Source organism: Colias eurytheme, chromosome 17 (assembly GCF_061535395.1).
Source record: "Colias eurytheme isolate Ceu_HAF_F1 chromosome 17, ilColEury1 Martin Lab GWU primary, whole genome shotgun sequence".
Taxonomy (NCBI): Eukaryota; Metazoa; Arthropoda; class Insecta; order Lepidoptera; family Pieridae; genus Colias; species Colias eurytheme.
The window spans coordinates 9,811,456-9,825,940 of record NC_142996.1 but is presented as its reverse complement, the minus strand read 5'-3'; the positions used below and the strand labels follow the sequence as shown (position 1 = coordinate 9,825,940).

General features: G+C 35.4%; 1 protein-coding gene across 2 annotated transcripts in view; it reads right to left on the bottom strand.

Annotated features, from left to right (window-relative positions):
• The window catches only part of tkv (serine/threonine receptor kinase thickveins), a 99,855-nt gene that overhangs the window by 41,461 nt on the left and 43,909 nt on the right, over positions 1–14,485 (bottom strand). For both annotated transcript variants that reach the window (XM_090111500.1, XM_090111501.1), the window contains exon 2: positions 3,819–3,909. In XM_090111500.1, the coding sequence (XP_089967626.1) occupies positions 3,819–3,885 (67 nt within the window). In that variant the 5' untranslated portion in view covers positions 3,886–3,909. The remainder of the gene's footprint in view (positions 1–3,818; positions 3,910–14,485) is intronic.

Here is a 14,485-nt window from a genome sequence, read left to right as displayed (position 1 = left end):
GGATAGGTATTTCGGGAAATTCCGAGACATCGCTGCTACAAAGGCTGGATTCTCTGAACAAGTAACTGCGGCTTGTTTTTTTCGTTGGTCGCGAACAAACATTTCACACTTGAGAATGTTATACATTCAAGCACACGTTCGAAGCTTTCTTGGTAGTCTAGGCTTTTGGATTTTTATTTTTAAACCCGTAAAGCGTCATGTTAAAGCCTTGTGTTTACGCTGAGAAGAAAAATTCCTGTCGCCAAGTTTGTTATATAGTATAATGAAACAATTTCAATACAGCCTTGAATTAAAAGATAATCTCATGCTATACGGTGTAGATGTATTAAATATCCGGCACGATTTAATTAATTTTGCATTAACGCCGCCTCCGTATGACTGGGCAGATGGAGGTTTTAAATCTCAATATAATCTGACTACTCTGAAATTAATTTTAAGTTTGTCATAAGCCAGAATTATTATTGAATCGCATCAATTTCAAAGGGTCGATTAATTGATGCAAACATAATCTCACCTCATATATTTTTGGAGACCAAAACTTTTGATAAATGATCAGTCCTGAATTATAATTTAATATAACTATAACGAATAATTAGAACCCACCAAATTCTTACAAATTGGACCACATTTTTAATAAACAAATCTTAAACTGGAAAAATTTAATTTAATCATTTATATTATGGTAATGCATTTTAGGATTCAATACAATGAAATAACTTCAACATAAGGCACATATTATGATATCAAAATTTCTTCTTATACATCTCTAAAGATATCTTTCTCTTTCAAACACACACACACCCTAATTAATAAGGCCGTAACTCACACGGAGCGTGAAACAAAAGCCCGCAATGACCGGGCAATGCTAAGGGTGCACTCACACACATCAGTCACCGTCAAGTCACCGATGACTGATCGGTGACGGTTTGTGTACGTATCCACAAACACCAGTCACCGTCATGTTGTCCGTCAGTCACGTCGCCGGTTTGACTGAATCATTGAACACATACATCAGGTTAGTCAGTGATTAGACGTGTGTCATGCTAGAGAACAAGTAGCAATTGACGGTAGCACGACGCTGACTGAACTGAGACGTGACGGCACCGGGTGAGTGGGGATAAAAGTATGATACATGTATGGAAAGATTATTTGACGTGCCTGACCGGGGACGTCACTGATAGATTTCGTGCCGGCGACTGTCGTGTGGGAATAGAGTCATACTAGAACTATTGATACATATTTTTTTTTAATCCTGTCCGGTGACGTGCCGTGACGGTGACTGATGTGTGTGAGTGCACCCTAATTATTGTTCAGTCAATCGAATCACTTGATCAAGCGTGCAAGGTCGACGGACTGCATGCTCTCATGCTGGAGAGGCATAGACTGCATGTCTTCACTACATAGTATAAAGCAAAGTCGCTTCCCGCGTCTGTATGTATGTATGCTTAAATCTTTAAAAGTACGCAACGGATTTTGATGCGTTTTTTTTAATAGATAGATTCAAGAGGAAGGTTTTAGTATATAATTTATTAGGTTGTAGACAAAGCGGACGAAGCTGCGCACGGAAAGCTTGTTACTAATAAGTTAGCATATTCGTACGCTTTGCTTGTTACTGTTGATTCCCGTCAACTTCTTGATACTAACTAACTATCTATATGTGAAATGAGAGCCTTCCGTCGTTATGAGAACATCGGATAAAAAAATTGTCAGTCGATAATTCGATGTGACGACAATGACAATAAAACAAATAAATTAGTATTTATAATAGTGATGATACGTGGGTATGTATGGTTGGGATGATGAGTATGACCTAGTTAAATTAGATTTTATTTGCACTTCATTTGTTAAATTTAAAGCTTCTAATTATTTTTTTTCATCGGTTTGCCGACATTCAAAATGTGGACTGCATTAGAATAATTAAACAGTAAAAACACTGGAAATAGATGACCCAATAACATATTCTACATATTTAAAAATATCTAAACCATTTTAAATACACTAACCATCAAGATTATTTATATTCAGAGACAATAATCAAATCCACATCTTATCTAGATACGATATTATAAGATTTATCTATCATGTTGTTACCACACAAAATCTACACCATCATCTATAGGTACTAATAATATTATAAAGCTGAAGAGTTTGTTTGTTTGTTTGTTTGTAGGCGCTAATCTCAGAAACTGCTGGTCCGATTTGAAAAATTATTTCGGTGTTATATAGCCCATTTACCGAGGAAGGCAATATATGATCACACTACGACCAACACGGGTGGAGCACTGCGGGTAAAACCACACGGCACAGCGTCATCACATACAGTCTATCCTACACAGCCTTGCCTTCCAAATCATATCCAAAAACACAAAATAACAATCACTACATCCATGATCTATCTCAGTGCCAGATGCGATCGCAGTTATCTATTTACGTAAGTGTACCAGTGGAGCGGACGCAATAACCATCCACCGGCCGAGCTGTGACGCGCTTCCGACATCCCGATTCCCTTCGAGAATGGACATCTGGTTATTCACTTTCCTTGTGGCTTTTGGAATACTGCATTCATTATTGCATGAGGTAAAACGTGTTTTAAAGTACAAGTTATGTCACTAAATATTGTAGATACAATGTGCACGGTTGAATATATTCCAAAAATCCTTGAAATGGACAAAATTTGGCACTTCAATTGCCTAGTGAGTGTCGGGAATACTGTCTTTGCTATAACGATAGGTAAAACGTGTATTAAAGTACCAAGTTACGAACTTGTGTACAATCTGCACGGTTTAAAAGTTAATAATCAACCTCAAAAAAATCATCTTAACTTCTACAAATGTGTTTATTTCATCATTTTTTTTAAAACTACCACCTTTTCCGAAGGTCTGTGTTCTATTAAGTAATCTGCAAGCAACTCGATAGTTACTCTTTAAAAAATCTTTGAATAGAACCCGCCCATTCAACAAGACGACTAATGAAAAGAGAAATATATCTAAATAAAAATAAGAAAATTTTATTTTCTACAAAATAATTAGCTATCCCTATAATAACCCTTTTACTAAGCGGTACAAACTAACAACCATCATTTAGCGGTCGACCACCAGCATCCTGGTTGCGTGCTGTGACGCATTTAACGTAATATAAATGCGAAATTATTTCACTAATTGCCATAACTTACGCGTTTCCATGTCTCAATTACAGAGTGTAATGTATTAAGGAGTTAACTACGATTCTTGCGTGTAACATATACTGTAAACCTCAATAAACCTAACAAATTTTGAAATAAATAGAAAATGTTATTGCTATGAGATACACCGTTTGACTATTCCCAAAAGTAAACGGTGCCAAACGACAAAACTTTTTATCCAAGAGAAAAGAATAAGATGGTAGTAAATATTCTGAAGGATAAGAATGATTTATCCCTAATCCTCTGACAAAACGATAAAAACCTGGTACAAATCTTTATATAATAAAAATGAATCGCCAAATCTGTTGCTGAGCGTTGAGAACTGCTCGACCAATTGGGCTAATTTTTTTAAACATTTTTTTTAAGGCACAAGGAAGGAAGAGAAAACACAATACAGGAGCAATGGGGAAGAACAACGTCTGCTGAGACAGCTAGTCTCTATATATAAAAATGAATCCATATTTCCCTTGGACATCACGCGTGAACAGGTGGACCGATTTCGATAATTATTTTTTTATAATATTCCTTGAAGTACAAGGATGGTTCTTATGGAGATAAAACGTAAACATGTACCACGGGCGAAGCCGGGGCGGACCGCTAGTTTAATATAGAAATGAAGACATAACATTCGACAAACCTTTCCGCAGTGGCAGGAGCGTCGGCTTCTTGTTCGGCGCAGACATCATATGTCGTTCGAATGTCATTGGTGGGTTGGCTCCGTTACATATCTGCAATGAAAACAAATACTATTAGTTATATGCGTAATTAGTGTGTGTCTATGTATTTATTAATAATGGAATACAAATAAAAAATCAGATCTAAACTAAAAGAGTACAAAATTTTATAATCAAATCTTTGTTATTAACAAAAAGGCATTCGTTTAGACATGTCTATAGTTTATAAACTCGATTTTTGTATTAGGTACCATTCAAAATGAATTTCTGAAAGAAATACTGTTAAAACATACATAACAGAAAAACCTTTTCTCAACAATATTTGCTCATAAAGAATCTCATCAACGCACTATCATACATACGTAGGTACATACTCCGTAGAACATGTAAACTATGTAAGTACTATTAAGTATCATATGGAAGAACGTAAACAATTAATAAATAGCATTATATGTACTATCAAAGCTATTAACCCATTGACCACCGAGCGGCCCGATCAGGCCACGACACAATAGATTTTCTATTGTGTCTGTGATTCCGGGGGCTGAGGCATCTAAGAATCTATCTTAACAAAGTGTAAACCATATATAGCAGGTACTACAAGATTCCTAAGCAAAAACATCCATATGACCACTGCTACGGTTCATCGATGGGCTATGCGTATGACACACAATAGCAAATACATATTTGTCATATACGCATTGCACATGGCCATCATTCCTTCACGTATTGTTGTTTCCGCATGTCATAATATACTTATACAAATAATCATAAATATACACATATGAATAGTTTGCTAACTAGAGCGACTTAGCTTACATTGTATATATATATCTGGTTAAAAAGTGAATGAAATAGTTAAAGGTTAACGATCCTATATGCTTATCCAGACTACAATGTACCTCTGTACCAAGTTTCATAAATATAGCATTCTTTTTGGGTGAATGAGTAAAAACCATACATCTTTTTATTCTTAAAATATTTCAGTATCTACATTTTTTAATTTAATTATTTTAGATTATGAAATCTATCGTGTGAACTTTATCCGACGAAATCTTCCCAGCTCAACTTATCATCTCCGATATCCGATATCACCATCTAATCTAACTGTGAGATAACTAACAGATTATTAAAATAAATTAATTCCACATTAACCCGTAATAGGGTCAGGAGACAGACCATCAACGGCTGTACCATATTAGGGACAGATAAACCAAAAACGTAACACTTTTTACCTGTACATACAAACATGGCTAGTACAATCTATGCTACACGCCACATAGCTATTCCCACAGCAATGAATTAAATAATAAAAAGCAGTCCCCTCTACTTGGGCACGATTTAATAGCTACGTGTCAATCTCCCAGAGACCTTAAAAGGGATGTGGAGAAAAAGGGCAAAATGATATGTCAACGAGAGAGCGTGTAGGGTGTACATGTATCATGCTTGGTATGTACCTTTTTATAATTTCTTTGCTATCTATAAAACTTTTTACCATGTATTTGGGACCGATATGCAAGCTTCTTTGGGTGTGATTGAATTCGATAAAGAAATAACAATTTACTTTACCATATTTGAGAACGAAACAATTTAAACTCTTATTCAGTTTTTTGATATCCGTCGTTGAAACAAGCAGAGAGATTATTAATGAAGGAAGATCTAAATAAGATTTCAGTATAATATACGTATGGTAGTAGGTATATTCCCGACCCTATGTGTTATAACGTAGAAAACGACAGCTAAAATTAATTTCATATTTATGCATCTATGATATAAAGATTACTACAGCCAAAACTCAACAAAAACGAATCAGTCCAGTAAGGTCTCGCATCACAGTCACCCTACAGCTAGATAATAGATGCAAACAGACACCGGCTCGTTGGCCTGTGCAAACGGACAAACAGACAAACAGGCGAACACACAAACAGCCTCTATTTACCCCGGCGTGTACAATATTTGAGCACAATTTGAAGGTACGACGCCGTCGACGTCTGCCCAATTAGCAAGAATGTCGACGACATTTCGAGAATATTCTATAAGTAAATAGGGATATTCAAAGTAAATGCTCCAATGTAAATAAATAAACACACCAACGTGACTCTTGTACACGTGCGTGCATGCTTATTTTCGGGTAAAGTGTTGGTTTGTAGAGCCTTGTTTGTTCTGAGTAAGTAGTGTAGGTTCCGAAATTTTAGGGTTTTTCCATGTTACATAAAATAAACCTTTATTTCACATATTAAAGAAACCCAACAACAACAGACCCAAATACGACAAAAATACTACGTTAATTGCATGTTACAAAAGGTATATTACGATGGTAAAAACTTCGACAAACCATCCACGAAGAACTATTCGATGCAAAAGAACGCAAATACACTCACCGGCACGGAATCTTGGCCACTGCAAATTTTTGGGTAAAATAACACTATTTCTTTTCTACTACAAAATTCAATAAAAATTTAATCAAAACTAGTTACTTTAATGTTTTTACTAACTTTTAGTAATAATTGGAAGTTCATAAGAAGTACTACCGCGTAGATATGAATTAAACAAGAATTTACGCTTTTCCTGTGAAATTTAAATGATTTCTTAAAAAATGCACAAAAATTAGAAAGAACGTTTCCATAAAAAAAATTGAACCTTTTAATATAGGGTGTTTCCTTCTCTTTCCTTAAACACTGTTTGCATCCAGTCTGGCATACTCTAGAAGATATTTTTGATGTCCACTTGAGCTATAGTGTACCAAACGGCCCCAGCTGTATTTCTAAGCTCATCTAACATTGATGCTGGGTTGGAATCGAACTTTATGTTTCTTTTAAGCATGTCCCAGATGTGTTCTATTGGATTAAGATTCGGGCTACGAGCTGGCCACTCCAATTTTTCAATAATAACCTCTTGAAGGTACTCTTATACGCATCGTACGACACGCGGACGTGCGTTATAGTGTATTAGTAGCAAATTTTCTTCACTGATAAACCTGTAATAGGGCTGAACATGTTCCTAGAGAATCTCCTCAATGTATCTGATCAAATTTAAGGCATTATCTACGATAACTAACTCCGTGCGAGCATCGGAACTTATACCTCCCCATACCATTATTGACCCTCCATGAAAAATCGCAGTTTGAGTGTGGTGATGGGTGAAAACCTCTCTTCTCGTCTCCTCTATACTGACTCTTGGCTATCAGAAGCTCGTAAAGTGCGTTAGCTGTCATCTGTGAACACCTCACGAGCGCACTGGCTGTGGGTCCAGTTTTCATGTTCTCGTGCAAAACGAAGACGTGCTTCTCTGTGATGTCTGAGGAGTTCTGGACGGCGTGCTGGTCTGCAAACCTTCAAATTAACTTCCTTCATTAGTTTTCTCACCGATTGCTCACTCACATTTCTTATCCTGGTGTTTTAGAGCCGGTGGCGTATCTCAAAAACTGTCAGAAAGCCATTTCTGAGTATCTCTTGAACAATAAACGGGTCTTCTTGAGCTGATGTGCACCTCACGCCTTCATTTTCTGGTCTGCACGTGTAGCTACCAGTCTCCTGGTATCTTCTCCATGCATAGTGCACCGCTGAACGTGGTACGTACTGTACATTAGGTACTTTACGTTGCGGCAGTCATTGGTCTGACATTGTGATGGCCTGAGCAGGTTGTTCAGATGTTAACGGCATTTTTTATTGTTTGTTATGATCATTGACCACAGTACAACAATAACAATATCTTAAAACGTCATATACGATATCGAAAAAAGTTTAAAACGAACAATTCGTAACTTCGGCTTAACCGCACAAATCACAAATTTCGAGTAACTCTTAAAAAGTGGTAAAAGATTATTCTCAAACTTAATGATTTCTTACCATACCATTAAACAAATAATATGTTAACATATCTGCATACAAAAAAATCGTGAAAAACACTTCAAACTTTTTTTATCGGCAAATTTGTAAGTGGCCAAGATTCCGTGCCGGTGAGTGTACATATTCTATTACACCTGGGAAGGGAAGTACTACTAATTAATACCCAAGATTGGATATTACTAGACATTACAAACTAACGGATATATATTTTATAATCGAGCTGTAGAAAGCGCTGGCCGCACTATATACGGTATTGCTCGCTTCCAAGTTACAAACGCAAAAGGCTTTCACATACAATATTAATATACCATAATTATAAACAGAAAAAATCGCATACGAATAACCGTTATACTTATTATATCAATTAATTAATTTCGTTTAGCGTTTTGTATGTCGAAATGACAATATTGTAATTGTTTTGACGATTAGAATAACAAAAAATATTCATAAAAAGTTAGACGCAATCGTCTGTTGATCTTCGCTGTAACAAATTTCGCCTCACGTAATATTTTCCCATGAATATAATCCTCTGTTACAAAAGTTGTTGATTAGAAAACATACAATAATAGGACAAAAAATAATACAGTACACACAAGATCATGTAAGACTTAAGTTTTTACACCGAATATTTCATTTACTTATAAATCAAGGAGTGTGGCAATATTAACAAATATCCTTTCTATTCTTATAAAATATGTACATAACAAAATGATCAGACCACCACGTCCATACAAAAACGAGGAGACAATCCGAGCAGTCCATAACGAGCATATAATTAAGCAGCACTTAAAAGCGCCGGTTAATAAAAATACCTTCATGTACAACAATGCATCTATTTATACATAGCAGCGGCTCAGTCGCGTCAAAGGCACCACTCTGAGCGGACGTGTCGCGCTGCCGTGTTCGACATAGCGACACGGTTTTGCTCTTACGCCCGACATTTTTGTTACAATCCCCGTTTTTCACGCACGCTTCTCGCCTTTGCCGGAATTTAAACGATCGATTTTCGAGCCGGCTCGACGGGAAGTAATGTTTTGTTATTGGGTTTGGTTAAATCACGTTCGGTGGTTTAGTTTTCGAATTCGTAAAGATTTTTTACAGAGTTATCACATAACGCTGAAATAATTAAGTGATAATAATAAAGTAGTTAATGAAGTAGAGTAGATGAAGAGATCAAGTTTTGCACGCAGCTTTTGACTAACATGAATAACTGTTAGTAAATGTGACAAAATTATTTATCCTAATGAAATTACGTTTCGAAGTCAATATTCCTTGCTGTCCTTACCTAAATTATAATAATTTCACGTCTGCTCTCGATAATTTTAATACAATAGCTCATATTACTAATTTTCATTGTACCAATTCATTACCTTACCGACCGAAATTAAATTTGAATGCGCATCAATATTAAATATCAAAAAATTTACTATTAAACTTAAACAAATAGACTTCGTTTAGGAGCGGTTTTGAATCAAAATACAGGGCAAATAATTTTTTACAATGATGATAATTCAGCCATCCCATACCTACCTACCTTACCAACCAGAACCAGAGCAACCTACACACCAAAAAACCCAACTCATATTCCATACCGCCAACCTTTGAATCAAGATGCCATCGGGAATGTATAACAAAACCACCATTGTACCTTGTGTTTTAGCTGCGCCGGCGCGGGCGCGGGCGGCTACATAGTGACCGCGGCGCCGCGCATGCGCCGTCGCACGAATAGCAAATACCACGCCGTGTGCGGCCTGCTATCTGTGTATTGATGGACGCGGGAGGAAATAAAACTTTCGTTTTACGAAAATAATATATTTGTTTACGTTTGTAAAACAGATGTGATGATGATGAGGTGGTTGTTGGCATTTTCAATCACAATTACCTGATTAATTGCAACCATGTCTCTATAAGTTTTATAAGTTCAAAATATATTAAGCTTTTAGGCGACGTATAGTGAGTGTCACGTTTTCTGTTTTAAGTTTCTAGGAAACTTAAAATTAAGTACCTATAGTTACACAGGTGCTTAAATTTCCTAGACACACTGAAAACTGGCATTTTTAATACATAGTAATTAATAATAATATCTACGAGAAGTTAGTTTTAAACACGAAAAATAAAAAATGTTAATCCGAAACGGATAATCTTAAAATATATTCACAGTAAAAACTATAATACCAACTCTCAATAAATAAAAAAACGCCGTGCGTGCGTCCCATACATTAGAACTATAAAGATACGAGAGAAGTAATACCAATTACTGTATATTTGCAATTTATTACGCCTTCACGGGTATACCATCTTTATTGTTGAATATAAATGTTTCAACCGAGTAAATTGAATTTCCACAGTTTATTAATATTAATATGAAACAATAAAAAATAATTATGAAATTTCATCCTTTTGCCATCAATTTTTATTTAAAGAATACCTATGGTCGTAAATTATTTAACCCAATTTATTTTAAAAACACTTAAAAATCAACATCACATTTAGGTATATTTGTTTTTATACATTTTACTAGCAAAACCTTCCTTTTGAATCACTTCATCTATCAAAAAACCGCATCAAAATACGTCGCGTAGTTTTACATAGTTTGCCCCAATTATTTTAAAAACAATTATTGCTCTCCTTACCTAAATAATAATAAATTCACGTCTGCTCTCGATAATTTCAATACAATAGCTCATATTACTAATTTTCATAGTACCAATTCACTGTACCAATGACCGAAATGTCACGTTTTGTGTTTTAAGTTTTTAGGAAACTTACTATGTAGTGATGCGCATTGTGCATATTAACTTTTCCGGTATAATTTTTTGCTATACTATTTCTATTTTCTAGTATCAATATCACAACAAAAGAGACTTTATCCACATTGTACAAATTCCATTATCAACACATTCAATCACGAAACCATTTCATTCCGATCGAATGTACGAGCTCAAAACAATTGTCTCAAGCCGTGTCAAACCATTTAAAGCACTTCCACATTCCTGCATTAAAGCACTTAACGCTTGATTTACAGATACCGGATCGATTAAGCACCAACAAAATGGTTATTATTACGAAATCGTAACATTGTTCGAGCGGATAGCGTTCATTGTGTAGCAGAAATAGCGCTGTGTTACAAAATCCACGGCGCGGCGTTACCATAAAGCGCTTTATGGCTGGACGTAGATGGCGATCGCCGTACATGGTGTGGGGATTATACATGGTATTTCTGTGCGCATGCGCTTTGTTTCTTTACTTACATATATTAGGGTACTATCCTTGGATGTGGACAGTCCACCTTTAATATTAAAGGCATGTTTCAGAATGTCCACGATAATTGTTTCGAGGATAAATTTAATGTCTTCTCAAATCATTTATAACAGAACTGTTTTAGCATTTACCCTAACATATTACGACTTTAAACAATGCAAATTGCTGCATCATACCAAGCATCCTTACTAATAGATACCATCTCTGTCTTCTCCCCACTATCATACAATGTTGCCCCACAAATTCGCTATTCCCTCCTCAAACGGTTACCAACCACCACAAAAACTCCAATGATAATATGTTACATCACAATACATACTTTATCCCGTGTTCAGCCAAGCATAGGTGTTTTTTAACCCCATATCGATGGTAATGGTCTGTCCAATAGTCCATAACAGTATAGTCTCGTATGCGATTTAATTGACTCCATTATAGCAAGTTAATTGCAAAATTACATCGCTTTTAAGGCAGAAGAATTGTAGTAAGAACGTATTTACTGCGATTTGAATTGTATTGATGGTATGGACGCATCTAGAGGAGAGAATATTATGTATGATTATTAAACAAAGAAAAAATAAGAAAAATTTGTGTCACAAAAAAATATTTGTTTAATGCGGCCATAGTCCTTTTTGTAATTTACACATGAATCCATGCCAAGAACCAGTTAGAATATTTACAAGTAAAACATTCTAAACACAATGCATTTATCATATTATTTTACATCATGCAAAATCTCATGAACATGCCATCACCTATTTACGTGTGAAATTACAATAACAAACACCCATATATCCTTACGAAGTATATTATACCACTAGGGTTTTTACATGACAATGTCTGCCTCCCGGAGAGCCCCGCTGCGCCACTCGTGTCCTCTCATATCAATTTACTTCCCTTATTACATTTTATTTATATGGCTTTAGACACGGTTGGTAACGTTGAATTAATCGAATTGGGTGTATAGTGATTTATTTGACTAATTTGTAACAATAAATACTAATAAAAGATAGGCTTGAGCTCTGTTCAAAATAATAAATAATAGTTTTAAAAATCTTGAGAGATTGATAATAAAGTTTAAACTATAATAAACTCGTAATAAAGAAACTAGTATCGTATTTTGTGCATAATTGAATAATCAATGCATCTGAAAAATCTTACTAAATTATTTAACCTATAACAATATAAATAAAGATTGGTTGAAAAACATCAATCTGCTAATTTTCCAAATGATTTGTAAACTCTTGTGCCCTCGATTGCCTGTATCATATTTCCCTTTAATTTATTTCACAAACCTTCGAATAAGAAACGCAAGGTTGATGTGAGGTATGACACAGCATTAAAAGTGTTTAAGAATATGACTCAATTAAATTATTTCAATAATATTAATTTTAGTAATAATTGTTCAGATTATTTACTACTTGAAGTATAAAGTCTTTGAACAGAACAACTTACGAAATCAATTTATGATTCACTATCTTCACGGACGGTTGAATGTTGACAAACTTAACAAAACAGCAGTTTCAGGCCAGACAAAAATTATAAGTGAACATAAATGACCCAAATTATATTAAAAGATGGAATGTGAAAAACGTAAACTTTCAGGAAAGGCTACAACGAACCTCAGTCTTTTATGTTAACATCAGTTAAAATATTCAAAATTACTCGAAGAAAGACAAAAAAGTCTCATAAGACACCACATTACTCGACAAGAAAACGCCCTAATAAATTTCTCAAAAGAAAAACACCTAAACCGCAAATTCCTCCCCTGTCCTTGGTGCAAGAATTTAGAAGGTAAGCCTACCGTATCCGCGATGCAGGCCACTACAACACTTGCATATAACATAATCACAATTTGATTACAAATTCAAATTAGCTTTGATTTATCATCGACCACCTGAATGCTGCTGTCACGATTAAATTAGTCTTGGGCTTGCTGTGCGATGTTGTTTAGAATGTGCTGACTTTTGTTGCCCTTGTTGCTATGTGCTGCAATATTGGTTTAACATTGTCGTTGATTATTGTAGTTATGGTCTGTGTTATAATTAATTAAAAGTGTTTTAGTTATAAGTAAAAATTTGTAGTTGAATTTGTGATCAAACGTATTTTCAATTGATAAGAGTAGAATCAGTTTAACACTGAAAAATTTTTCTTGCTGGAAGTAAAAGCGAAATAACAAGCACCTTTTTGTGACTATAATAGAAGTAGGCTATTTAGCAATTTGTATTTACAAATCATTTAAAACAGGTGGTACAAACCACACCACAAAAACAACAAAACAAAACAACAGATCTCACTCAACATGCCGATTACAGAACACCGGTAACATCCACGACACAAGAGCGCCCAGAGCGTTTCCTAAACGTCCTCAATTCAAACCGCGTCTAGTCTAGCATTAAGCTATAAACGTAAATGCAGTACCAAAGCACTTTTAGCCAAGGGCTGATTGCAGATGCCGACATCGCTCGAGGCCCTGCATTAAGTGAAAAACCAAATTGACCAATACGCATCGATTCGCTGAAATTATCCGGACATACCGCATTCGTATAATCAATCACCATTAAGTTTTATTAACGCCGATGGAGACGAATCCATGTGGCTATAATGATATGACGATGCGAAGAAAGTTCGTATTGGCGTTCGTGTCATTTGCGAGACGCTGGGGACGTGTCGTCCAACCTGTTCATTATGGTGCTTTTTATGGAATGAGGCATAAATGAGAAGAGGTACGTCGTCGTGCTAAAAATAGCTTATTTTCTAAATGTCCCTGATTTATTAATATAGAATAGTCGTGTGAACAAAAGAAAGGTTAATTTTACAGATAACAATATAACTAACACTACACTGCTTTAGAGTCTATGTTCGATACAATCACATCTAGGTAGGTACATATAAGAAGCTTGAACACTAGAATCAAAACCAACCGCTACAATCATCACCAATTCAAAAGACACACGTCTTAACAGACAAAACGACCAACGTTTTACCACTTCCCGCCCAACGGGACGACACATTAAAATCAAACACCCATTGCACATTACGATCAATCATAATTCAATAAACGATCCTCATCCGCTCCACCCATCGCAGCATCCTGCAGCAATCACCACAATTGGAGCGAATGGAGACAACACCACTATTATATACCTACCCGCATGTGACAATTGAACGCCGGCCACCGGTTGACCTTAGAGATTTTGTTGTCTTTAATTTACTTAATAATTCAATCGATACACCACTGTGCCTTAATTGACGTACTATAAATGAAACACACTATACAGACTCACTATAAATAAATTGAATGCACGATAAATACGCTACATACAACTATAAATTTTCTAGCCAATAGAGCCAAAACGAATCTACTACCTATTTCTTATCTTTATAAACATTAATCACACAACATATTTCCAGCGATGAAAATCGAAGTGACCCCGTGTATGAAGTAAAACAAAATCGAATTAAACCATACTACATATTTAACTTTACAACAATTCATGCTGCACTCAAACTAATACTCTCAG